Source organism: Muscardinus avellanarius (assembly GCF_963383645.1).
Source record: "Muscardinus avellanarius genome assembly, chromosome: 2".
NCBI lineage: Eukaryota > Metazoa > Chordata > Mammalia > Rodentia > Gliridae > Muscardinus > Muscardinus avellanarius.
The window spans coordinates 70,775,592-70,803,228 of NC_137787.1; the positions used below are offsets into that span (position 1 = coordinate 70,775,592).

At 40.7% G+C, this 27,637-nt stretch overlaps 1 protein-coding gene across 1 annotated transcript in view; it reads left to right on the forward strand.

Moving 5' to 3' along the window:
- Positions 1-7,469: 7,469 nt before the first annotated feature.
- Positions 7,470-27,637, forward strand: part of COBLL1 (cordon-bleu WH2 repeat protein like 1) — a gene marked incomplete at both ends in the record, with an annotated part of 161,493 nt that continues 141,325 nt past the window's right edge. The window contains 4 exon segments of the mRNA XM_080689387.1: positions 7,470-7,530; positions 7,533-7,577; positions 7,580-7,688; positions 7,690-7,704. Of these exon segments, the coding sequence (XP_080545513.1) occupies positions 7,470-7,530; positions 7,533-7,577; positions 7,580-7,688; positions 7,690-7,704 (230 nt within the window).

Consider the following 27,637-nt stretch of genomic DNA (forward strand, 5'->3'; position numbering starts at 1 on the left):
AATAAAATAAAAGACCAGGTTACTTTTAGCAAAACTGATACTTTCATGTAATCAAGGGTTTATTCACTTTCAAATTTTAGAACCCAGAGAGAAACTCATTTTGGCAAAAGACATTCTGAACAGGAAATAAGAATATAAACTTTAGACAGCTTGGTGTTGACACATTAGAATCTGAGCTTTAAGTTTGATGTGCACTGAAAATTCTGTTCACCTGGACAACCACACTAAATATTTTGCATGTTTGTGGGCCCAAACACATTTCCATAGGCCTCACCTCACCTTATTCTGGCATATGTGCACATTAATACTTTCTGACTAAAACTGTATATGGTAATATAGAAATAGAGTGGTACTTATAAGGACCATACTAAATCAAGTATTTCTGCTTTTGATAATTAGAATTTTTAAAAATGTTTAAACTTCTCTTTTGGAAGAAGGGAAGACAACAGTGATTATTGACAAAGTTATTTTTCAGATATTAATCTGAGAACCACAAGTAGTTCTGATGAGCTCAGTGGTTTATAAACCCTTCAGGGACAGAGGCAAAGTCTTTGTCACCTTTGTTTACCTAGAAGAATGTTAGATGTAGCAGACATTCAATAAATGTTTCTTTTATTGAAATAAAGCCCAATTCATAAGTATATAATATTGTTGAAAATTCTATTCTAGGAATGTAATTTGTATGATAATTTTCCATGTTTTAAAACATAAAATTCAATGAGTTGAAATCTTATTAAAATTGACAATAAAGCACATCCATTTTGGTCCTTGTAGTTTCTAATTTTTTTGGTTGTAAATGACCTTCCAAAAGAGATAAGGTAGGAAACAAAACCATGTATAATTCCAAAAATAGGACCATGAAAAGTGTAATTTATATTTTTCCTTTAAAAAAGTACTGTTCGCAGGGCATGGTGGCGCACGCTTGTAATACCCTTGCTTGGGAGGTGGAGACAGGAGGATCACACAGGTTCTAAGCCAGGCTCGCTGGCTTAAGAGATCCTGTTTACAAATAAAATTATAAAATAGGTCTGGGAGTGTAGCCTGGAGGTAGAAGGGTTTCCAGGAACCCCAGTACCATAAATAAATAATAAATAAATAAATAAATAAATAATACAAATAGTACTGTTCTTAAACCAAGTGTGGTGGTACACACTTGTAATCCCAGTATTTGGGAAGCAGAGACAGGAGGATCAGGGTTCTCAGACAGCTTCAGCTACTTAGTGAGGCCTTTTGCAACTCAGTGAAACCCTGTTTCAAAATAAAGAATAAAAAATAGGGCTGGGCGTGTAGCTCAGAGGTATTAGAATGCCCCTGGGTTCCATCCCCAGTACCACATAAATAAATAAATAAATAAATAAATAAATAAATAAATAATAAATAAAAAATAGTACTGTTCTTAACCTCTTTAAATTTGATATAAGTAAATATTCAACTCAAGGGATTTGTTTATATTTTAGGAATGAAAGAGCCAAATGTGAGTTCATTTCCTTTCATTAAACAGTACAAAAATAACTATATAAAAATATTCTCCATTTTTTTACCCTCTAAAAACATACTTGTGATTTATAGTATTTGGAGAGTATTGTATATTAAGCACTTAATAATACGAATAGGTGTATTACCACTTCATTTGAATATGTCATGTATGTCACATATTTTCTCAGAATAAAAAGGGCTATGATTATCATGGTGTTATTAAAAACTACATAAACAATACAGTTGTTATTCACTGTATTTGCTTTTAAAATTTCTTTTGGGCCGGTTTTTGGCCGGGCGTGGTGGAGCACGCTTGTAATCTCCGCGCTTGGGAGGCGGAGACAGGAGGATCGCGCAGGTTCTGAAGCCAGCTGTGCTGGGTTAAGAGACCCTGTTTCCAAATAAAAAAGTATAAAAATAGGTCTGGGAGTGTAGCCCAGAAGTACAAGGGTTTCCAGGAACCCCAGTACCACACACACACACAAATAATAATAAAATTTCTTTTTGTTTTATGGTGCTAGAGATTGAATTGAGGGACATTCTACTTCCAAGCTACACCCCCGGCCTATGTTATTTTGGAACAGAGTCTTACTAAGTTACTGAGAGCTTTGCTTAGTTGCTGAGGCTGTCCTCGAATCTGGGATCCTTCAGCCTTCCAAGTACTGGAATTAGAAATGTAACATGCTGGATTTAAAATTTTTAATAGTCATTATTGACATAATTTTAGTAGATAAAACTAATTTATATTTTGATTACAATCATACACATTGTACATTATATGAAACATGCAATAATTTAAAAACTATTAGCCAGGTGTGGTGGCACACACTTGTAATCCCAGTACTTGGGAGGCTGAGACGGGAGGACCACAGGTTCTCAGCCAGCCTCAGCTACTTAGGCCCTCTGCAACTTGCTGAGACCCTGTTTCAAAATAAAATAATAAAAAATAGTGTTTGGAGTGTAGCTGGAAGGTAGAATGCCCCTGGGCTCAATTCCCAGTGAGACATACACACACACACACACACACACACACACACACACACACACACAGAGAAAACAGCACTATTTCATATTTTCCTTTGTATATTTCTTCAATGTAAAGAGGAAAAAGTTTCCCAGTGAAAAAATTTCAAGGTAATATTCCATAATAGCTATTTATGTATTAAAAGAAACTATACTATTTTAGCAAACACAGAACTACTGAATTTATTTGTTTTCACCTATTGAACAATTGTTATACAGCTTGGGGGTAAAAGACACTAAAGTAAGGTTATAAATGGGAACAAGAGCCTTAGTAACTAAGCAGCAGCCTGTTCCAAAATGAAAAAAAGGGCTGAGGTGTAGTTTGAAAATATAATACACCTTGGTACAAGAGGGTAAGGAAAAGTATATATGCCAAAGACAAAGATAGTGACCAAGTTAAAAAGCAAAAACAAAAACAAAAAACCTGACCCAGGATTCCTGGAAGCCAAAGACTCTTGGCACTTTGAGATGAGGCTTTTTTTTTTTTTTTTTTTTTGCTGTACTGGGGATGGGACCCAGGGGCATTCTACCTCCTAGCTACCAGCCCAATTTTTATTCTTTTTTTTTTTTTTTTTTTCGCGGTAATGGGGATGGAACTCAAAGCATTCTACCTCTGAGAGACACCCCCAGCCCTATTTCTTATTCATTTTGATACAGGGTCTCACTGAGTTGCAAAGGGCCCCACTAAGTAGTAGCTGAGGCTGTCTTCAAACTGCGATCCTCCTGTTTTAGCCTCCCAAGTGCTGGGATTACATGCCTGCACCACCACACCCAGCTTGAAAAGACTGAATTCTAACACTTTTTATGTTTTAATGCACACAAGAGTACTCTATGATACAAGCACTCTACAAAGAAGAGATGATGATAAATTAGTATATATATATAATCCTAAACTGATGCTCAGTTCCCTGTTTTCATCAACTTGACTCATATGTAAAGACCTTTATTAAATATATGCTAGCCTGAGATTAAGTAATGTCTATGAAAGACAGAGGTTGAAGACTCACTAAAATTGAACACAATTATGTAATATGTACATGTAAACTTTTTTCCTTTTATCACTCTACATCATGAATCTTCTACCTAGATTAGCATTCAAAGAAATATATCATAAAATGCAACTCTTTTATATTTGGTGATTTTGGCATTAACCCCATCAGAAATCATATGGAGAATAAATCTTTCCTGTAGGAAAAACACACCTTTTTCTCTGTTCCATTCTAAATTTCCTCCTACCTTCTTTGTACTGAAAAGATCTTCCCTAACTTAAGTATGTCTTCGGATTCTGCTGAGCAAAGTCCTTAAGCATTTCTTCATCCAGTCCACAAATATTTGCAGAGCATCTCTTGTTCTTGGTTATGCTTCCAGAAGACAGGGTAAGACATGACCCCTTGAGTTCAGAGACCTCTCACTTTGCAATAGGGCAAATGCATAATTGGGACAAAATGTTATGGGACCTTCTCTACCTAACAGTCTACAGAGGAGATCCCTGAGCATATGCACTAAAATGTGATTATATGGAACAGGAGGGGAGATTTCCAAATAGGAAAACTGAACAAAAGCCCGGACAACTAAGGCAACTTTGAAACGGTTCTGTAGAAATCAAGAAGGGGCAGGTTCCTATAATTATGTAAAAAGGTTCTGCTAATAAAGTATGTAATCAACACACTACAGTGGTGATAGTTTAGTATCAAATAAGAACACCAAGTCCAGTCTTCGTTCTGAAAATTGTCAAAGAATATTTCAGTGATTTAAATTTATTTTTTAGCTGGTGTGTTGGTTCACGCTTGTAATCTCAGCATTTGGGAGGCTGAGACAGGAGGATCAAGGTTTATGGCCAGCCTCAGCTACTTAGTGAGGCCCTTTGCAACTCAGTGAGTACCCTGTAAGTGACCTTAATGGCTCCCCACAAGTGAGAACTTCTTTCAAAATAAAGAATCAAAAGTAAGGCTGGAGGTGTAGCATGGAGGTAGAATACCCCTGGGTTCCACCCCCAGTACTGTTAAAAAAAAAAAAATTCACCGGGCATGGTGGTGCCCGCTTTTAATCCCCACGCTTGGAAGGCAGAGACAGGAGGATCGCGCAGGTTCGAAGCCAGCTCAAGAGACCCTGTTTCCAAATAAAAATAATATAAAAAATAGGTCTGAGAGTGTAGCCTGGAGGTAGAAGGGTTTCCAGGAACCCCAGAACCACCACTATATTTATATATTTCTTGCTTATGTGGATCTTGCTGTAGGTTCTGGGACATTTCTGGCAGCTGTGCTCAGGGTAAACATTTAGAATTGTAGGGTCCTTCAGTCTAGTGCCACCTCCATCTTTTTTTTTTTTAAATACTTTTATTGGTGCATTGTAATTATACATCACAATGAGAGATAGAGTGATAGGGTCATATATGCATACAACTTGGTATGTTTTCCTACAGATCCTACTCCACTCCTCCTCCTTCCCTATACATGTAGTTGAGGTTGGTATTGATAATTTTGCATATGTACATAGTATTAAACTATTGCCTTTATCATGTCTACTTTCCTCCTCCTCCACCCCAGTCACTCAATTGGCGTCTCTACTCCTTTATCTGAAGTCTCTTTCTTTATCCAATGTCTCTTTAGCTTCCACATGTGAAAACATACAACTGTTCACTTTCTGACACTGGCTAATCTCACGTACTATAATATGCTCTAGTTCTATCCACTTTCCTCCTAAAACACATTTCCATGACCACATTAGCAGAGAAGAGAGTATCAAGACCCAAGGGCTGGACCTAAAGTGACTTCACCAGGAAAGGGAACATTTCTCGTACCAACATGAGACACATGGCTGTACATAATATCAGTGGGTGGAGAGCGTCATCCTTTGCTATGCCTAGGACCAAGAGGACAGGAAAAATTGGTGTTCATGGAAAAATGCTTTCAGCCTATATGGCCTAATAGAGCCCATAGTATTACTTTATAACTTAAAGTTGAAAGTAAGGAGTTTTAATCTTAATCTCGTGATTGAAAGTTTTAGACATTAATTAGTTGCACTGTTGCTTAATATTTGCATCATTGTCTGTGCAGGCAACTGTAAAAGCTAGTCAGAAATGATTCATGAAATTGTTTAACCTGAGTTATTAAGTTTAAAAACCCAGAGGCATGTAAATAAATGAACTGCTTTGATACTAGTAAAAAAAAAAAAAAAAGTCTTTTTTTGGTACTGGAGGTTGAATTAAGCAGCATTTTACCTCTAAACTATACCCCTAGTCCTATTTTAATTTTTATTTTGAACCAGGATCTTGCTAAATTTCTGAGGCTGGCCTTGAACCTCAGATCCTCCTGTCTCAGCCTCCCTCCCGCTGGGATTATTGGTGTATGCCACCAGGCCTAGCTAGTCAAAACATTTAAAAGCAACATTTTGTGGTAGTTTCAATGCTGTAACCCAAACAAGTCACTTTTTTTCATTTACTAGACCATTCTGAACTGAAAGGACCATATTATTCCCTGAAAGAAATAAGTACTAATACCTGCTTATAACAGACAAATGGCATATTACTATTTAGTATTTTACTTACTTTCAACATTTTATTTTTGGCTGCTACAATGAATAAACAACTAAAGGAACACTTAATCAAGCATGGGTTCCAAACATCAGTTTAATTTTAATACAATCACCGTTACTCTTCCAGGGTGAAGTAGCTCTGATTTGCCACTTGCAGTTAGAATGCAGCAGAGGTCCCCTACAGGATGTTCCTTCATCATAGTTTTCTCTCACGATTTCTTTCAAATAGTCTTATCTTTAAGTTGTAATTTTCAGTCAATCTCTTCATTTCACATGATTCTGAAAGCAAGAGTTTGGACCTTAAAAAATGACATACCTGAGTGCTGGGTGCGTGGATGTTCCCAGCACTCGGACTTCATTATTCTGTATAATTACAATGCACCAATGACAGTATATTCGTTTTTATTTTTATCGTAGTTTTTAATTTTTATTGCAGTCGCCCCTAATAGTATAGTTCAGAGTGATAGCGACATCCATACACACATCACTCGGTGAGCTTCTCCCCTCCCCACCTGACATTCTCACTTAGGTACATATTGTCAATGGAAGTGCCTCCTTTGTTAACCTCCCCAGACCTCCTCCTTCACTCCAATGGGGTTTCCCTTCCATTACCTAAAGTCTCTCTTGTATGCAGATTACTCCCTAGCTTCCTCATATGAGAGAAAAATGTAACTTTTCACTAAAAGTGTTTTTTTTTTTTTTTTTGAGGGTCTGGGGATGGAACCCAGGGGCATTTGATCTCCGAGTTACACCCCCTGCCCTATTATTCTTTATTTTGAAGCCGGGTCTCACTGAGTTGCAAAGGGCCTCACTAAGTAGCTGAAGCTGACTGCGAACCGCTTTGCTCCGGTCTCAGCCTCCCAAATGCTGGGATTACAAGCGTGCGTCACCACGCCCGGCTCTAAAAGTGTATTTTTTAAAAAAACGACTTAACACCTGACAATAATCGGCGCTTCTGAGACTACTAGATATGCAAATAAACCTGTTTTGTCAGATGTAAAGACTTATCTGAAGAGCTCACACGTGGAAACTGTAAAAGCAAGCAGTTTTTTTTCCCCCCTGTGATTACTCTATTCCCCTAAAACTCCCAAGATTTGAACAAAACTTATCATTCAGTGCTTACTTCACAGACTGTCATCATTGGTAACGTGTCTGGTCCTCATATCAGAGCTGTTGTACGTTTAAAACCAAAAGAAATATGCTTCGGAAGACGGGGCAAGCTTAAACCTGCCACCGAGTAGAGGGCGCCCCTCAGGGCCACAGGTGCGCGTTCAACCTTAGAGGCAGCCCTTCCCCCACCCCAATCCTAGGTGTCCGAGGTCGGACAGCCGGGACCCGCGGCTTCGCGGCGGTCCTCCGGCGGCCCCGGGCAGGTACCGGCCTCTCTCCCCACCTGTCCCGCTCCAGCTTCCCGAGGCGATGCCCTAGCGGTGGGAATGGGAACTTTCCGCCCGGGAACTTCCTTTCCTTTGGGCTTCCGCAGCTGTACCCCCAAACCCCAAAGCCCTGGGGGGAGGAAATTCCAACTGGCTGGGTGAACACTCCCGCCCGTCCCTCTCCCCGGCTCGCTGCCTCGCTCGCTCCGTTGCCGCCGACCTGGTCCTCACTGGGGAGCGGCCGCGCGGCGGAGGTGGCAGCGAGGTCCCGGGCTCCGCTGGGGCATGGGGCAGGGTGAGTGCGGGTCGGGGCTCGGGGGTCCCGGGCTCAGCTGGGGCATGGGGCAGGGTGAGTGCGGGTCGGGGGTCGGGGGTCCTTCCTCCGCTGGGGCGTGGGGCAGGGTGAGTGCGGGTCGGCGGTCCCGGGCTCAGCTGGGGCATGGGGCAGGGTGAGTGCGGGTCGGGGGTCCTGGGCTCCGGTGGGGCATGGGGCAGGGTGAGTGCGTAGCGGGGGTCGGGAGTCCCGGGCTCCGCTGGGGATGGGGCAGGATGAGTGCGGGTCGGGGGTCCCGGGCTCCGCTGGGGCCTGGGGCAAGGTGAGTGAGGGGGCCGGGGGCAGGGGCACGGTCCTGGGGAAGGGTCCTGGGGGAGGCTGCCGCGCTCTCCGGCACCGAGCCCTGGCTAGACCCCGAGCTGCCAGCGCAGCAGGGAGGGGGCAGAGGCGGCGAGGAAGCTGCGCGAGAGAACAGGCGAGCCTCTGTCTCCCTTTGCAAAGAAAGTGGGAGCCCTGGCTGGGAAAAGGAAGATCAGCGCTCCCGACTCTGCTCGGGGAGAAGTTTTCCCGGGCGTTTTGTTTGTGCGAACGGGGCGGGGGCGGCCCGCGCTGCAGCGCCGCCCCCAGGGCCCGGGCGCCCGCGGGGAGGGACCCAGCGCGGCCCGGGGCGGGCGGGACCGGCTCGGCAGGTGGACGCGCGCGGAGGCGGGCCGGCCCGGGGCGCGGGAGGCGGTCCAGCCCCGCCGGGGCTGGGGAGCGCGCGGCCCGCCCTGACCGCCGGCCTCTCCCATCCCAGCAGTGACGCGCCGCCTCGGAGTCGGAGCCCGCGCAGCGCCCGGCCCGGCGATGGACGGCCGTGCCCCCGGCCCGCAGGACGCGCCCGCCGCCCCCGCAGGGTAAGCCCGCCGCGCGCTCGGCTTCCCGGGCCTCCCGGGCCACCTGGCTGGCGGCTCGCTGGCGCCCTCCACGCGGTGCGGGGGGCTGCTTCCTCCCGGCCTTTTTGGAGGCCACCCTGGTGGGGGTCTGGGGGGGATTTGATGGCTGTCCTTCTGGGGCTGGCCGGGGCTGCGGAAGGCCAGCTGGATGCCAGGAGTTGGGCGAGGAGCGCGGGAGCACACACTGGAACAAAGGGCCCCTTGTTGGGGCTCTGGACGGTACCTGTAAGTGAGCCCTGGGTTGGGGAAAAGAAAAGTTTCCTTGGCCGAGGACCGAGGCCCGGGCGGGCGGGCGATGTCAAGGTGACTGAGAAGAAGGGGGTTCTGGAAGCGGGCGCAGGGCCGCGGGGAGGTGTGCCAGCTGTCAGCCCGCATGACAGTTCCGGGAGCGGGCGGGCGCTCGCCTCTGATTGGGGGTGTGTGTGCCTGTGGCCAATTGCCGATGCCAGAGCCCGGCGGAAAGTCAGGGCAAACTACTGTACTTTTCTTTTTATCCTCACGTGTTCGAGGAGAGATTGGAGGGGAAGGGGCTGTCACATGGCGAGTTAATGTTAAATGAAGCATGCCTTTCTGCCAGATATGCTAATGATCGCCCAGCTAAGCGTTTGGGTAAACAGTCATGAGAACAGGTAGTTCTGCAAGGGATGAGAACCCGAAAGTAACCTTGGTCTTGGTAAACAGTTGAGCTTCTGAAGCCGGAAGCCTCATTGCTACGGTGTAACTTTTTCCTACCAGCGTTCCCCCGATTTAGAGTTCCTTTTTAGTTAATCCGGATCCAGAAATGTCCCGATGAGAACGCGAATATTCCAGAAATAGACCCGTTAGGGGAGAAAAAAGTGACTTTGTAACTAATGAATGAGAGTTGTACATTTTTTTTTTCTGATTTACGAGTGAAGAAGTCATTTTTCCCTGGAACATGACAGGCGTTTCCTTAGAAGCAAGTCACAGCATGTTTATTCATCAGAGACCATTCGAACGTTGGCAGTTGACTAGAGGAAATAGGGAAAAGTCTCAAAGCAACATGACTAATATAAGAGACATTTAGTATAGTGCTTACGTAGAGGAAACGTGCAGTGTGTGAATTAGTGTTTTATTTTCCTCCAAATTGCTATCTTCTCCCTCATGCTGACACCCTGTTGCTGTGGACTTCCATTCCTCTCCCCTCTCCCCAGATTTTACATTGTTCAGATGCTAACATATATCTTATATATTCTAACATTAGGATGTATGAGTAAAGAAATTATATTCTTAGATTGGGAATAAAAGCTAAATCTCTTAAGTAGAGTTGCAGATTAATGTCACAGCTTTCAGAATAATGAATTGAGTATTTCATTGGGAAATGGAGTAGCTTAATAAATATCAAAAAACAAAACAAAATGAAACAAGCCAGGCGTGGTGGCTCACGCTTGTAATCCCAGCATTCGGGAGGCTGAGACCAGAGTATGCAGTTCGCAGACAGCCTCAGCTACTTAGTGAGGCCCTCTGTAACTCAGTGAGAGCCTGTTTCAAAATAAAGAATAAAAAATAGGGCAGGGGGTGTAGCTCGGAGGTCAAATGCCCCTGGGTTCCATCCCCAGACCCGCAAAAACAACAACAACAAAAACAGGTACGCAGAATTACACTTAACAGGTGTTCAGAAACCAGTGAGACTTTGAAGTGAAATAAGTGAGTTTGAGCCGGGCGTGGTGGCGCAGGCTTGTAATCCCAGCATTTGGGAGGCTGAAACTGGAGGATCGCGGTTCGTGGACAGCCTCAGCTACTTAGTGAGGCCCTTTGCAACTCAATGAGACCCTGTTTCAAAATAAAGAATAAAAAATAGGGCAGGAGGTGTAGTTCGGAGGTCAAATGCCCCTGGGTTCCTCCCCCAGACCCACAAACAAACAAACAAACAAACAAAAAGTGAGTTTGCCTGGCTCTGTGCTTTCTAGTGACAAAAATATCCCTAGGAAGATACTTCAGATTTTATTTTTGACAATTTAAAAGTTGAACTAAACTCTTTAAAAGAAGGTACATCTAAATTCTCAAATATGAAGAGAATGTTTTTAAAGGACTTTTGCCCTGTTTCAAATATAAGGAGGAAAAAAGCTTCAACGGCCTACCTAAAATAACACCCTTATATTATGCTGATCAGAAGAGTGTTACTACTGGAAATATGAAAATATTACTTTCTACTCCATCTGTCTCTTCCACTGTCCATATTGTCCCTTGGCATGTTACAAGTGCCTACTGTGTATTTGTTGACTATTCGGTATTTCTTCTTTCTATAGAATCTATAATATTTTAAAAAAGGCTTAAGTGGTGGAAAATTTTATCCTAGGTAAGCATATTTAGGAGATGGCAGGAAACAATCCTGATGTAATATAATTGTTAGGTTTTGGAGGTAAATTCCTCACTAGAAAACTGATTACATCATTACTCAGTATTCTAACAGCCCACAAGGCCTCGATTTGTCCTTATCCTTGGATATTACTGTTCAAAAGAAGTCAACTGATTTTCCCAGGGTTTGAAACAGGTAATTTTGAAGATATTTAATTGAACTTCATGTTTTACAAATGAGGACCAGAGACACTTTGCTGAAGTCTTAGAGCACAAGCGCTTACTGGCACAAGCTGAAGGAAAATCTGGGACAATGATTAATTGATTTTGATACTTTCTTGACCATGTCACATACAAAAATCTACGCTTTAATAAATTATTCACATAGAATCATGAATTCAGTTCTGTGGTTTCAATGTGGCTTGTCTCTCAAAGGTTCATGAGCTGAAAGCTTGACCCGCAGTGTAAAGTTATTGAGAGATGGTGCCTTTAAGAGATGATTAGGTCATTTAGAGGGGTTAATACTCCTTGGCACAGGCTAATCCCAGCATTTGGGAGGCTGAGACAGGAGGATCGCGGTTCATGGACAGCCTCAGCTACTTAGCCCTTTGCAACTTAGTGAGTCTCTGTTTCAAAAAATAAAAGACTAAAAAGTAGGGCCGGGGGTGCGCAGGTGGGAGGTAGAATGCCCCTGGGTATTGTCCCCAGTACTGCAAAAAAAAAAAGGGGGGGGGTTAATACTTCTCAGGTGGTGATGGGATTGATGCTTGTCAGGTGCGAGGGGGTTGTGGTAAAGCGAGCTAGGCTTTTTCAGCTCGCTTACTTACCACTTTCATGCTGTTCTACCACAATGGTGTCTGCCATGCTCTGGAAGCAGCCAGAAAGCCCTCACCAGAGTCTGAGCAGATACGGCTTCCTAAACCTAGAGGTTTTAGCCTCTAAAGCCGTGAGCTAGCCGGGTGTAGTGGCGTGTGTTCCTAGTACTTGGGAGGCTGATATAGGAGGAATACAGGTTCAAGGACAGCCTCAGCAATTAGTGAGACTCTTCAGCAACCTTGTGGGGCCCTGTTTCAAAACAAAACTAGAAAAACAGGGCTGGGAGTGTGGCTTGAAGGTAGAATACCCCTGGGTCCAATTCCTAGTACAAATAAAACAAAAAACTGAAACTGAGCTGTAAATCTTTTTTCTGCTTGTGGTACAAGGGATTGAATCCAGAAGCAACATGGTCTCAATATGTAACTGAGAGTCTCGCTAAGGTCCCGAGGCTGGTCTTGAACCTGTGATCTTCCTCTTTCAGCCTTTCAAGTACTGGGACTATAGGCATGCACTACCATGCCAGGTTTATAAACCTCTTATACTAAGCCTTTAAACACCTTTAAAATAAGGTGTTTAGTTGTAGGTATTATGTTATAGAAAAAAAGACTATAGTACCATATTTTTTTTACACATTTCAGGTAATATTGATTGATACCTCCTCCCCACTAGCATTATTTCTATGATAAATTATATCAAGGACATGATTATTTTAGGAAAGGCAATTGTTTTATGTCCCCTTTAGCTACTACCTTTTCTTTAGAACATTCTAAATGTAACACTGCAAAGAATAATTTAAAATTTGTCGAATGCCTTCACATATTTAACTCACAATTAGCATCATACACTAGTGTCAGTTTTCTGGGCTAGATGATATAATTTTACATTTTAGTAGACACACGAGTCCACCAAAGCTGTGGGCCTGAGATCAGGTGCTGGCAAACCTCTTGCCCTGCTGGGGCCTGAGCCATTGACCACCTGGAATGTATTTATTGTGGCTTCTAGTGCACTCTTTAATCCTTCATTCTGGGTTAGATGAGTTCCTTTTCTTAATATCATGCAAAAGTGCCTGCTGCACATTTGTACTATATTTTTGCCTTTGAAAGGAAACTAAGTGTTTCCACCTTGAAAGTCACTAAATCACAACAGTTTTGGTTTTACTTTGAAAGTTTGCATGAAACCTCATACATGTATTATTGAACAAATGAGTTCATTGATTTGAGGTGCCTCGTTAGCGCAATAGGTAGCGTGTATCTGAAGAGTCCATTGATTTTGGACTAGGCTCCTACACTGGGCCCAACCAAGTAAAATAATAGAGAATTTAATAACAGTAACTTGAGTTTCTGCTAGTTGTAGAAGGCCCTGAATTCAATGAACTGATTTAAGTTGTAAATGAGTAGTTAAGCTGTGACAGTTAATTGGCTCATCAACTGAGCTCTAGCCAGTTGAGCTGTTTTCTATGCCTTACTGGTGTTTTTTCTATAAATGCTGTCGGGTCACATTGCTGGTTAGACAGGAGGACTGCAGGTTTGAGACCAGTCTGCAACTCATCAAGACTTTCAACAACCTAGTAAGAACCTGTTTCAAAAATAAAAAAGAGCTGAGGGTGTTGCTTACAGGTAGAACATCCCTGAGTTCAAGCCCCAGTAAGACACAGACAATAAAATAAGTGATAAGTTATATACCCTTTTTTTATTTTTTTATTTTTTTATTTTTAACAATTTTTTTTATTGAACATAAATAGTATAAGTTATATACCCTTTTGAGTAGCATGATAAAACCTTCCTGCTCTGTAAACTCTCCCATTCACCCAAGGCTGTGAACCGTCTTTATCCAGCATAGCCAAGCTGGATTAGTCACCAAGTAGACCTTCTGGTTATTAGATCGGTTGACTCAGTATTGCAGTGCTTTGGGTTCAAGTAGTCTGTATTTTACTTAATAATAATGCCAAAGCAAAAGAGTGGCAATGCTGGCAATTCAAAAATGCCAAACAGAAGCTGCAATATGCTTTCTTAAAGAACAGTAATACATTTTGAGAGAGACTACATTTACCTAACTTTTGTTACAGTTTTATTAGCAATTGTTGCTAATATTTTAATAAGCGTAATTCATAAATTTAACTTAGGTAAGTCTCAATAGGAAGCATTGATAGGGTTCAGTGCTGAGCTATCAGGCATCCAATGAGGCATTTGGAACTTGTTCCCTTCGGGTAAGAGGGTTGCCATACTCTGCTGTAGTGAAGTTACTCAAATTTTATATTTTTTGTATTGTATTTAATAAGGTGACATTAATCACTTAAAAAACAACATGACTGCTGACATCAAGTTGAGCACTTTCACTTTATCTCTAAAACTATGTACTAGCATTTGCATTCCTGCTTAGATATACTTTTTTAAGTTTTTTACTTTTGGGAATTTAAATGTAAAAATATTAGGTGATACCAGGCATAGTGGCATACACTTGTAGTTTTGTTACTTGGAGGCTGAGACAGGAGGATCACAGGTTTCCTTGCTGTCCTCAGCAAATTTATTTATTTTGGTGGTACTGGGGGTGAAACCCAGAGGCTTTCTACCTCTGGGCTATACTCCCAGACCTATTTTATATTTTATTTGGAAACAGGGTCTCACTAAGTTGCTTAGTAGCTGAGGCTGGCTTCGAACCTGTGTGATCCTCCTGTCTCAGCCTCCCAAGCAGGAGGATTACAAGCGTGCACCACCACGCCTGCTGTCCTCAGCAATTTAGCAAGGCCCCTCTCAACTTAGACAGTCTCAAATTAAAGCTAGCATAGGGTTGGGGGTACAGTTCAGAGTCAGGTTCAATCTGATTGAACTACACACACACAAATCTTGGTTGACTTTGCTCTGAGGGATGTTAATGTTTGGATTCTGAAACAAATCTGAACCAAATAGGGAGATTAAAACATACATATTTATAATCTTGTGATTCTGGAGTTATGGAGTTAGTTGGAGGCTTAGGAAAAATTGAGGAATGATTAAGCAGCTGCTTTGTTAAACTTTTCTTTGGGTACTTTATCCATTCTAAAGTTTTACTGATCAAATGAACCAAGTCAGCCAGGCATGGTGGCATACGCCTGTAATCCCTGTGTTGGGGGGCTGAGATAGTGGTATTGCATGTTTGAAGATAGCCTCAGCAAGTAGTAAGACGCTCATCAACCTAGAGAGACTCTGTTTAGAAATAAGAATAAAATCAGACTGGGTGTATAGTTCAAAGATAGAATGGCTCTGGTTTCAATCCCCAGTACCAAACACACAAATAAAAGAACCAAGTCTTTCTTAGCAAATATTCATCGAACACTTAGCATAGGCTTTAATGTGAGATTTTAATTCGTTTGGGCTGGAACCTAAGGCAAGGAGGTGTTTGAAATGCAGCTTACATAGGCAGCCAGACCTGAAAAATCCATGATTCCCTATCAGTCAACAGCTGAGATAGATGACTCCTTAAATGGGTGGGAGGTTGCTATTAATCATTTTTAGGAAAGTGGGCTTTGCTTCCCCCCTTTTCCCCAATTTTTAAATTGTGGTAAGTTATATGTAACATAAAGTTTATTATCTTAACTACTTTGAGTGTAAAGTTCCATAGTATTAAGTATATCCATATTGTTTAGCCATTGTTATCCATCTCCGTAACTCTTTTTCATCTGACAAAACTGAATCTCTTTGCCATTAAACAATTACTCGTTCCTTGTGATATCCATTCTACTTTCTGTCTCTGATTCTGACCACCCTGGGTACTTCTTATAAGTGGAACCATGCAATCCTTTTTTTTTTTTTTTGAGAGGTGTATTTCACACAGCATAATGTTTCCACTGTCTATCCACGTTGTGCCATATATGAGTACCTCATTCCTTTTTGTAGCTGAATAATATTCAATTGTATGTGTCAACCACATTTTCTTTATCCATCCATTCACCAGTATATACTTGGGTTGCTTCTACATTTTAATTATTGTGAGTAGAGTGTAGCGATGAATATGTGTCTATCAATACCTTCTGGAGATCTTGCTTTCTGTTCTTTTGGGTATATGCTTAGAAATGAAATTGATAGATCATCCAGTGAAGTTGCCATTTTTAACTTTTTGAGGAGGTTTCATACAGTTTTCCATAGTTGCTGTACCATTTTATGTTCCTACCAACACTATATAAGGATTCTAATTTCTCCACAGCTTCACAACTGTTACTCTGTGGGCTCCCCCTCACCTCCCCCGTAGTTGCCATCCATGAGTGTGAGGTGGTATCTTATCCCAGGATTGATTTGTATTTCCCTAATGATTAGTGATATGCATATTTTGTGTATCTCTGGCCACTTATATATCTTCATTATGGAGAAATAAATGTTTTTGGTTATCTTTTGTTAAGTTTTAGGCATTATCTGTTCCAAATATTAATTTCTTTTTATTATTTATTTATTTATTTATTTATTTATTTATTGGTACTGAGGATTGAACCCAGAGCCATTCTACCTCTGAGCTATACCCCCTGCCCTATTTTTTATTCTTTATTTTCAAACAGGGTCTCACTAAATTGCAGAGGGCCTCACTAAGAAGCTGAGGACGTCTGTGAACCTGCAATCCCAAGTACTGGAATTATGAGCATGCACCACCATATCTGGCTTTAATATACTTTTGTTGGTGCACTATAATCTTACATGAAGGGCAGGATAATAGGGACATATATTTATATGCACACAGTACTTGGTGAGCATCCCCTGACTCCTGACCCTGGATATTAATTTCTTGTCCTCTATCTGAGTTTGTAAGGAGTTTAGTTGGCATACAGCCACACCCATACATGTGCATAGAGTCCAAAGGTGCTTTTGCAGTTTTTGCATTATAGTTGAGTGGTCCAGAAAAGACCATATGGCCTTTAAAAATAAAAATAAATACCCTCTGACCTCCCCTGCCTTAACTTAAGAAATGAGTAAATGAATTAGTGGTTATTTAATTAAAATTTTATTTACCTCAAAAGACTAAGTACTGACCTTGAGTATCAATTGGAACTAGATGATTTTTCTATTTTGTTTACATGAAATTGTATCTCATAATAAGGGGTTTAGCAAAATGGTGAATAATGGTGATTGGTTTTTCAAGTGAAGATGAGACTTGGCCCTTCAACTGACATTTTGGAATTTTAACATTTATAAATAATTGGAAGATATTTTGAAGAGAAGCCTAGAGTTCTGTGATGGAAAAATTTTCACAGAAAATCACCGATTATGGATGGAACCCAGGGTCATTCTATCTCCAAGCTATACCACCATCTCTATTTTATTTTTATTATTCTTTATTTTGAAACAGGGTCTCACTGAGTTGAAGTGGGCCTCAGTAAGTAGCTGAGGCTGTCCGCGAACCACCATCCTGATCCTCCTGCCTCAGCCTCCCAAATGCTGGGGATACAAGCATGAGCCACCACATCTGGCTTTGTAATGTTAAAAGAAGTGTTTTGGTTTTGGTTGTTAAAGACATTACACATTCTTAAGTTTTTGGTGTTCTAAAACAAGTACGATAGCAGTGAGATTTTTTTGACATTGCTTTGCTATTTTTTCCCCATCTGTTATAGTATAAACAAACTAAAAGTATGGGAGAATGAAGTTTCCCATGACTATTTATAAAGGGGCCAAATGTCTTCAGTTTTGCCTACAAACTTCATATCTGAAGAATGAGTCCCTTGGAAAAACCTCTGAAGGACTGGCTGGTCTTTATAAAAAAATGTCAGAGTGAACTTGGGTTGTTCTGTTTTTTCATAGACTCTAAATTCACAATGCTGATTGTCAATTTAAGTATTTTAGGAAAGTTTGTGGATTTCAAACCTAAATCCATGTGGTTGAATTTTGGAGTATATTGACAGAGTGCTTTTATTGGGGTGGTCCTTTCTATGGTAAGACACGGAAGGATGGAAAGGCAGGAGGGACCCAGAACTCACCCATGGAAAGCTAAAACCTTCACTTAGCTTTATTTGTTGCTTTTAATACAACTTTATGAGTTAGAGTTGTGTAGCTCTCAAAAGTGCTAAGTTTCATAGGCAATAAAATTAAGAGATTTGGGTCTGTAGTTCTTGTGGTGCCTCATGTTAGCAATATATTGATTACTTCTCTATTTTTCCAGAATAATATGTCTTTCTCAAGGAGAAAGCTCAGAAGCAGGCCATCAGGAATTTTGCAGGGCAAAACCACAGTACATTACAGAATTGGGTCAATTTCTTAACTTTGTCTAACCCTCTTAAAAAAAAAATGGATCCCATGAAGACTTTCAGGTTTGTGGCTGAGGTAGTAAGGATGGAGGTGCTAAGTGATTAAGAATGACCTTCTGAGCCCCGTCTGTCTGTCTGTCCGTCCATCCTTCCTTCTTTACTTCCTTTGCTATTGGGATTGAATTTAGGACATTCTACTTCTAAGCTATACTCAAACCCTATTCTATTTTATTTCTTAAATTATAAAACAAGGTCTCCTAAGTTTCAGAGGCTGGCTTCAGTCCTGTTATCCTCCTGTCTCAGCTGGGTCCCATGTGCTGGAATCAGAGGCATGTGCCACCACACCCTGCCGAGCCCCCACTTCAGTTCCCATTCCCCTTCATTCCCTATTGGATTTCCCAATTGAATCAGAGCTATAGGGATAATATATATATTTTTTATAAGTATGTGTTAAAAGGATAAATTTTCCTTTATACTTACCTCAGACTTGTAGAAAATTCCTTTGGACATATTTAAAAGAGTGAAAATTTCATATTTTTAGAAGATTTTATTTTTAGGAAATAAAGTGTTGAACGAAAACCCGAGTTATGATGATGGTTTGGGTTCAGAATATAGTTGCACCTATAAAATAATAATTTTGAATTTTTCTTTGGTATGGTGCATAGCTTTACTTTAGATAGGATTTATGCCAAAAGGGTGAGAATGACCCATTATTATGATGATATCATTAGAAGTGCATTCTCAGAGTGATTGATTTGAGGGAGTAACATTAACATGAAGAAATCGGTATGCATTTTGGAGTATTTGTTAATATTAAGTGCTGTGTTTCACTTGATGGCCGAACATCACAGCTTCTGTACTTACAACAAGATACACGCCTAAGGAGGTGAGAGTTAAGGTAGCCAAGCCCAGGTGAGACATTTATCTCGTCACTCCTTGAGGATTTCCATCTCTCTAATGTCTTTGTGCACATGCACATAAGCTATTATTTCTGGAGAAATAAAAGTAGGAAGTATTGATGAGCCCAAGGGGAGCAGTGGTAGCAGGAGCCAAAGTTTTAACAGCTGCTGCTGTTGTGTGTCAGTCAGCTCAGATGTGCTGGAAAAACAGGAAATTGGGCTGCTAAATGTGAAAATGACTACAGCCCCACCATTCCTAGGCCTGGTGGATAAATGTAGTGTCTGGACCAATTGAGTCAACAGCAATCAAGGTAACTAGAAGTCACTGAAGTTATCTTATTTGTGCTGAAGTGGGTCTAAGCTATGACATAGAGGGCCAGAGAGAGGAGTTACCCATTTTTTCCTCTCTGGTTCTTTTATGCCTGGTCGTCATTTGCTGTATCATTGGGCAAGAATGAGGTTCACTGTCCAATAGCTTCTGTGTTTTCTGGTCTGGGCCCCTCCTTGGGTGGCCATGGTTCAGTTATTTGTCTGCCAACCTCCTGAGCAAAGTGTCCTGTCAAACTGTGGGAGCAGATCCCTCCTGTCTCACTTCTGTATAAGTGGCAAAGCCGAAAGTGGCAGTGAAGACTGTCAGCAGGTAGAAAGAAACTAGTTAAACTTTATGTTGTGATCCCATGTTACCAGTTTTTTTTTTTTTTTTTTTTTGGTAGTACTGGGGTTCCTGGAAACCCTTCTACCTCGGGGCTACACTCCGAGACCTATTTTATATTTTTTATTTGGAAACAGGGTCACTTAAGCCAGCAAAGCTAGCTTCGAACCTGCGCTATCCTCCTGTCTCCGCCTCCCAAGTGCAGGGATTACAAGCGTGCACCACCATGCCTGGCTATGTTACCAGTTTTTATTTTTGGTTTTCATGACTTAGGAACTTTTGTCTTCCGATCTAGGAAAGTGAAGTGTGACCTCACTTGAACAAAAAATATTTAACATTAGTCATCTGAAAGAGGAAAGGTATTTATTTTCCCTCTGATTTTTTTCTTTTATTGTTTTCTTATTTTACTTTTTGTGGTACTGGGGATGGAACCCAGGAATATTCTACCTCTGAGCTACACCCCCAGTCCTATTTTATTTTATTTTTTTTTACTTTGAAACAGGATCTTCCTAAGCTGCCAAAAGCCTTGGTAAGTTGTGGAGGCTGTCCTTGAACCTGTGTCCTCCTGACTCAGCCTTCTAAGTACTGAGATTATAGGAATGTGCTACCATATCTGGCTTCGCTTTATATTTTAATTCAGACACATTTTACATCTAGAACCAATTCCCGCCTCCTGTCTACCATATATCACCTTGGAATACAATCTGTTTTGAAAGGAAGAGTGTTCCAGAATAATTTCTACCTTTTATTTATGATCTCTTATGTCTGTAGAAATATATAAGAAATTGACTTTTATATGGTGCTAAGAAAACACATTCCTGAAGTTTGTGCTTGTATTCCTGTGAACTTGAACACCTTTCCAGCACTAATAATATAGTTCCGTGGTTATTAGTAGTATAATTTTGAATTCATTTAAGAAACTTTCTATAGTTTTCTCATCAAATTTAAGATTTCATACACATTTAAAGTATGATACCTTGGGATTTATATTTTTATATGAATTTTTAGGCAATAAACAGATTATGCAAACATAAATTAGTGTCAGTTCAAAGGCATCGAATGAATATTTTCAATAATTTCTGGTAACAAATCCATTTTAAAATTCTGCCAAATATTGAGGGTATCAAAAGTTAAAATTGACCATAGTAGGGGATTTGAGAGTCATATATTTGGGGCATTCATAGTTTCCTTATATTATTATTATTATTATTATTATTATTATTATTATTATTATTATTATTTTTGCGGTACTGGGGATGAGACCCAGCGACATTGTACTTCTGAGCTACATCCCCCCCAAACCTATGTTTTAGTCTTTTTAACTTTTGAAACAGGGTCTCATTGAGTGGCAAAGGGCCTCCCTAAGTAGCTGAGGCTGTCCCTGAATGGTGATCCTCAGATCTCTGCCTCCTGAATGAATGCTGGGATAACAAGCCTGTGCCACCATGCCCGGCCCATACTTTCCTTATAATATTGTACCACCTAGGTAAGGTAGAGACCAGGTTTTTGGAATCCCAAAGATGTTTGAAATGGTTTGAACGTGAAAGTACTTCAAATATCAGTGGTATTAAGGAATAGCCTTGGGGTACCAAGAAATGACGTGTGCTGAAGGTATACATAGTTTAGGAAGCAGGAAACAAATAGTATAGCAAACACCATGTCATTCTTGACATCTTTTACTACCTATCAGCCTTCTCTTTGTATTTCACAATATTTTCTATCAAGCAATTTTAGATATTTTGGACAATTAGTCCTTTTCTCTTTAATTGTTAAAGGCTAAGATGCTTTGTGCTTTGAATCAAACGAAGCCTTCTGTTTATAGTAATACTGTTTTATTCTGCAGTATAATTTTGGTGAAGAGCTTGTTCCAATTTAGTTGCCAATCAAGTGCTAAGCCATTGTAGATTGTGAGGCTCTAGGACTCTTTCCTCAGAATAATACACACCAGTGTGGACCTAAGGCCAACGTCCTTGCAGAAGTTCAAGGAGAATGAGAAAAGGAAGTACTTAGGAGTCTGAAGGAGGCCTTGTCTTCTTTGCTAATCTTAGAGAACCAACCAACTTCTTATATTGAAAACCACAAATAAGAAATCACTTTCATCTAGATATGCATTTTTTTGTGTGGCACTGGCTATTGAACCCAGGGCATTCTATCTCCGAGCTATACCCGCAATCCAATTTTATTTTTATTTTGATACAGGGTCTCGCTAGGTTGATGAGAGTCTCACTACTTGTTGAGGCTGTCCTTGAACCTGCAATCATCCTATCTCAGTCTCCCAAGTAATGGGATTATAAGCATGCATCACCACATCCCACGAGATGTGCACTTTTTATATACTTTTTACTGGAGCATTGTAGTCTTACATTATAATGTAGTTCAGAGTGATAGTGACATACATGCACACAGCACTTGGTGAGCTTTGCCCTGGCTCCCTTCCCACTCCTTCCCCTCCTCCATACATGATGTTGAGGTTGGCTTTGTTTTTCTCAATATGTGCATTTTAAATATATTTTTATTGGTGCGTTGTAATTTTACATCATAATGAAGTATATGGGGTAATAGGAATATAAATGTGCACAGCACTTGGTGTGTTTTCCTTCAGACCCCGCCCTGCTTCCTCTCTTTCCTCACACATATCTTTGAGATTGGTATTGATAATTTCACACACACACACACACACACACACACACACACACACACACACACACACACAATTTGCTACCTTCATTCGGTCGCTATCCTGCTCCTCCTTCCCCTAACCCTGCCCCATTGCTCCATGGGAGTCTCTCATCCTTTATCTGAGGTCTCTTTGTTACCCAGCTTCTTTCTATCTCCAACGGCTAAGGTACAGTGATATGTGCATTTAAAGCTTGAAAATCATCTTTCTTGAAGAATAAAGAAATTAAAGTGTTTGTTTACAAACTAAAGTGGAAGACGGGAGGATTTGGAGTAATAACTCTGTACATAAAATTAGATTTTGTTTGTATTTCAATCAAGTGCATTTCAGTTGTGCATAGTGTTCAGTTTCTCTTTCCTTGAGCTCTTGGTGACTTGCTTAGAATTTTACACTACTCCTTTACAAAAAAGAATGTCATGAGTTGTAAAGGGGAGAGTTTTCTTTTTCTTTAAGTAGATGCCTAGTTTGTTAAATTGAAATATAAGGACAAATCAAATTTTTTACTTGGGGATATAGATGAAGAAAGGGAAATAATAGCATGGAAATTATTTTCCATGAATGAAAAAATGAAAAACACCAGTGTCTGGTTGGTGGTGGAAGTAAAGGCTGTGGTACTAATGCTAGACTCTGCTGCCACCTAACAAGTGGTTTGAGGTTTGAGGCTTTGGTCTTTTATGTTGCTTTGTAACCCTGGTACTGTTTGGGAAACACTTCTGTCATCTTAGGTTAGTAGGAAATGTTTTCTGCCCAAGACCATATATATAACCTCGTCAAAGTACCATACAAGCTTTTAGGGGGAGAGAGTTCACCCAAAATTAAATGAATAAATATGCCAGTGGCAGTGATTCCTTAGTGATATTTATAGATCACATTATTTATTATTCCTTATTTTTCTAGAAGGCAGGCCATCCCAAAGTATAAAATCCAAAAGAGAAAAAGTGAGAAAGCTCTTTGCAGCCTGGGATTCCTGTTGCACAGTTTCCTTCCCAGAGGCAAGCAGTGTTCCTGTTTCTTTGAAACCTGGAAGGATACTCTGTACCAGCAACTGAAACCTTTCTAGTATCCATTAAGAACATACCTTAAATAGTACGTTTCACAGTGGTTAACATGATTCTTATTCCATCAAAACAAAGTTATCTTGAAAAATCTTGCACTGAGTCAGATTTGAAATGTAAATTAATAAAGATTCCAGCTCTGTGGTCACCCTGGTCACATCTCAGGTGTTTGAAGGCCTCACTGGTGGCGGCTATGCAAGGGACAGCTGCATCTCCTGAGTCATGAGGAAATGAAGGGGAGTATATTTTTTCCCCCTCATTTCTACACAATTAATTTTGCGTTGTGCCTTGCTTTTTTTACTTAATATATCTTGGTATTATTCCATTTTTTTACTTAAAGGCCCCACCCATAGCTCTGTATTATATCTTTGTAGGGCTGAGCTATTATTTGTGTAAACAGTTTCCATTGATGGATATTGGGGTTTGTTTTCCTCCCAACATACAACCCTACCCTTTGCTGTTATTAGTCATTTTAGCTTTTATGCAGTTTTCAGTCTATTGTGAAATTGTAAAAGGCAGGTTCTGTTTTTTTTTTTTTTTTTTTTTTGTGGTACTGGGGTTCCTGGAAGCCCTTCTACCTCCGGGCTACACTCCCAGACCTATGTTTTATACTTTTTTATTTGGAAACAGGGTCTCTTAAGCCAGCACGCGCGGCTGGCTTCGAACCTGCGTGATCCTCCTGTCTCCGCCTCCCAAGCGCGGGGATTACAAGCGTGCGCCACCACACCCGGCAGGTTCTGTATTTTAACTGATGCTTTTGTGTGAATCGCCAGGGTTTAATTTTCTGCCCTTATCTAGACACATAGTTATCAGTTATTGGGTAGGTAACAATGGAATTTATGTGAACATAAGAAGTCAGTGATGAATATAGAAACAGAATTACTAGTCCATAGAAGTAGTGAAAAAGTTCAGTTACACCAAGTGTTGAACTGAGTATTTAATATTCACTTTTATAGCCATTAAAATGGATAATTGCTAAGACAGTTATAGATGCTATAGTATTAAATTTGTATTTTCTGCCGGGCGTGGTGGCGCACGCTTGTAATCCCCGCGCTTGGGAGGCAGAGACAGGAGGATCGTACAGGTTCGAAGGAGACCCTGTTTCCAAATAAAAATGTAAAAATAGGTCTGGGAGTGTAGCTCGGAGGTAGAAGGGCTTCCAGGAACCCCAGTACCAAAAAAAAAAAAAAAAACCCAACAAAATTGTATTTTTCTAAGCAATTTAATGTAATATTTAGTTCTTAGCTTAAGATTCTCTTTCAGTATGCCGTGCAGTGCTTTTTGTAAAAACTAAGTATTTTATGAACAGTATAACTAAAAATTCGGAGTAATTTTTAAAGTATTTTTATTGGTGCATTGTAATTATGCATCAGAGTGAGGTTCAAAGTGATACAAACAAACATGTGCCCAGCACTTGTTTCTCTGTTTTTATCTTAGAGAAAACAAAAGTTTTGACCATCATAAGAGGAGTTCTTTAACAGGACATTTGCACTATATTCTTACAGTCTAAAATTCCTATTTGAATAATGGTAGCAAGAGAACATCTGATTTATAGGATATAGATTTTATAGGTTTTGAAAATAATTAGTCATTAATTGTGGAATTAATTTTTTGGGGGTGGTACTGGGGTTCCTGGAAACCCTTCTACCTCTGGGCTATACTCCCAGACCTATCCTTCCTATCTATTATCTATCTATCTATCTATCTATCTATCTATCTATCTATTTATTTGGAAACAGGGTCTCCTAAGCCAGCAAGGCTGGCTTTGAACCTGCACGATCCTCCTGTCTCTGCCTCCCAAGAGTGGGGATTACAAGCATGTGCCACCATGCCTGGCTGGGATTAATTATTGACTCACTACTCTCCAATCTAAATTGTCATGAGTCTTGCTATTTAGATTTAGGACTTCTCTTGGTAGAGGAAATTAGCCTATTCATGTGAACAATAATGAGTTGATGTATAAAATCAAATAATAAATGGTATATTCTTCTAGGTGATGAAAGAATAGACTGAGAATTTAAAGGTATCATAAATTCAAGAAACTATCTGGGCATTGTGGGGCAAATCTGTAATCCAGTACTTGGGAGGCTGAGACAGAAGATCACAGGTTTGAAGCCTGCCTCAATAACCTATTGAGACCCTCGGCAATTAGCAAGACCTTGTTTCAAAATAAAAAATAAAATAGGGCTGTGGGTGTGTGGATATAGTACAGAGGTAGAACACCTGGGTCCAATCCTCACTACCATAAAAAAATTAATAAATGTAGGAAACTAAATTGCCAAATATGCATGCTTAGAAAAGTCTGTAAGAATGTACTTTCTCCATAGGGTTTTTAAAATGTGTGAGTGCACTTGCCTCCAAATTTTTTTCAAAATGAGAGTAAAGGAACGTATAGTGGAAAATGGGATTGTCCCTCCCCCTCCCCGCAGGGAAGAATAATTCAGCCAGGCATGGTAGCACATGCCTGTAATTCCAGTACTTGGGAGACTGAGACAGGAAGATTGCAAGTTTGAGAATAGTTTCAGCAAGTAGTGAGACTCAGCAACCTGGTGAGACCTTGCTTAAAAAAAAAAAAATTAATAAGGGCTAAGAGAATAGCTTGAAGATAGAATGACCCTGGGTCCAATCCCCAGTACCAACATGAGTAACAAAGAATATTTTTAGAGCAAACTGGCTTGCTTATTTATTTATTTATTTATTTATTTATTTATTTATTTATGCAGTACTGGGGATGGAACCCAGGGGCATTCTACCTGTGAGCTAAACTTTCAGTCCTATTTTTTTAGTCTTTTTTTCTCTGTGTGTGTGGGTCTGGGTTTGGAACCCAGAGGCATTTGACCTTTGAGGTACACTCCCTGACCAATTTTTTATTCTTTATTTTGAAGCAGGGTCTCACTGAGTTATGAAGGGCCTCACTGAGTAGCTGAGGCTGTCCACAAACTGTGATCTTCCGATCTCTGCCTCCAGAATGCTGGGATTACAAGCGTGCACCACCACGCCCGGCTCCAACTGGCATTTTATATTTTCCTAAAATAAGATTCAATTCTGAGCAAAAGTTCACTAAAAAACAGCTTCAAGAAATCACACGTGGCCGGGCGTGGTGGTGCACGCTTGTAATCTCCGCGCTTGGGAGGCGGAGACAGGAGGATCACGCAGGTTCGAAGCCAGCCACGCTGGCTTAAGAGACCCTCTTTCCAAATAAAAGGTATAAAATAGGTCTGGGAGAGTAGCCCAGAGGTAGAAGGGCTTCCAGGAACCCCAGAACCACCACAAAAAAAAAAAAAAAAAGAAAAAGAAAAATCACATGTGGGCAGGTGATGCAACATTCCAGAAAGTATTTATTTTATTAATTTATTTTTGTTCTGTATATTTGCATTTTAAGAAATAATTATTGCAGTACAGTTATGCATCATAGTGAGGGTGACTGTGTAAAAAACATGCATGCACATGGCTCTTTAATATTTACCTCCACATCCCACCTAACAGCATGTTAAGTGAGCCTGATACTACTCATTGAACACTGCAGCCTACCTTACACTTGTCTAATGCCATGAACGAGTGCACTTGGCTCCCTGGCATTTAACAGCAAGGCTTTGAGTTTCAAATAAAACTGGTCCAGCCAGAAGGCAGACAGCACTTGGCAGGCAGCTGTTGTAGAGTGAGTTTGGAGAAAGAAGATCTGGCGTTGAATCTCTGCTCTGTCACTCACTGGCTCAGCCACTTTGTTTCCCCTTCCAGGGACTCAATTTTCTCCATGGTGGTAGAGGATAATAATACAGAATTAAAGTGTGGGAATAACACCAGCATGTGTCATGTGTTTGCTGGGTTTGCTCTATTTTACCTGTTGTCTAGGATGTGGGAAATCAGCCCATTTTCATACTGTCGTCTTTGCCATACTCAAATCCAAACAAGGACAGGAATTCCCTGTTCTTATTTGCCTCTCCCAGGAAGTGCAGGGTGGTGTTGGCCGGAACCTTCCCAGATCCAACTTGAAAGTCCCCAGGCCGGATGCAGGGAACTTATTCTTGGTCTACTGAATATAAAATGTTTACTAATCTTAAGGAAAATCACCTTCACTTTGATAGGAGGAAAAATGCCCTCTCTTTGATTAGGAATACACTCCCATGGGGATTATAATTCTGGTTGTTTCCTCACTCACAATTGTAGGAATTGCCCTGCCTTTTACTATTTCACTTTTATGTAAGATGAGACTTACTTTTAACTGGGTTTAATTTTGTTAAGACTGATAGGCAGTGACTGAAAGTTTCCTACTGTAAAGTCATAAACAAAGGTTTTATTATTAAGAAGAGAAAGTGGGAACTTGACACCATTGTAATCACAGGTCATCATACATTGATGAAAATTAAAAAAAATTGATCTTCTAGCTGGGCATGGTGGCACA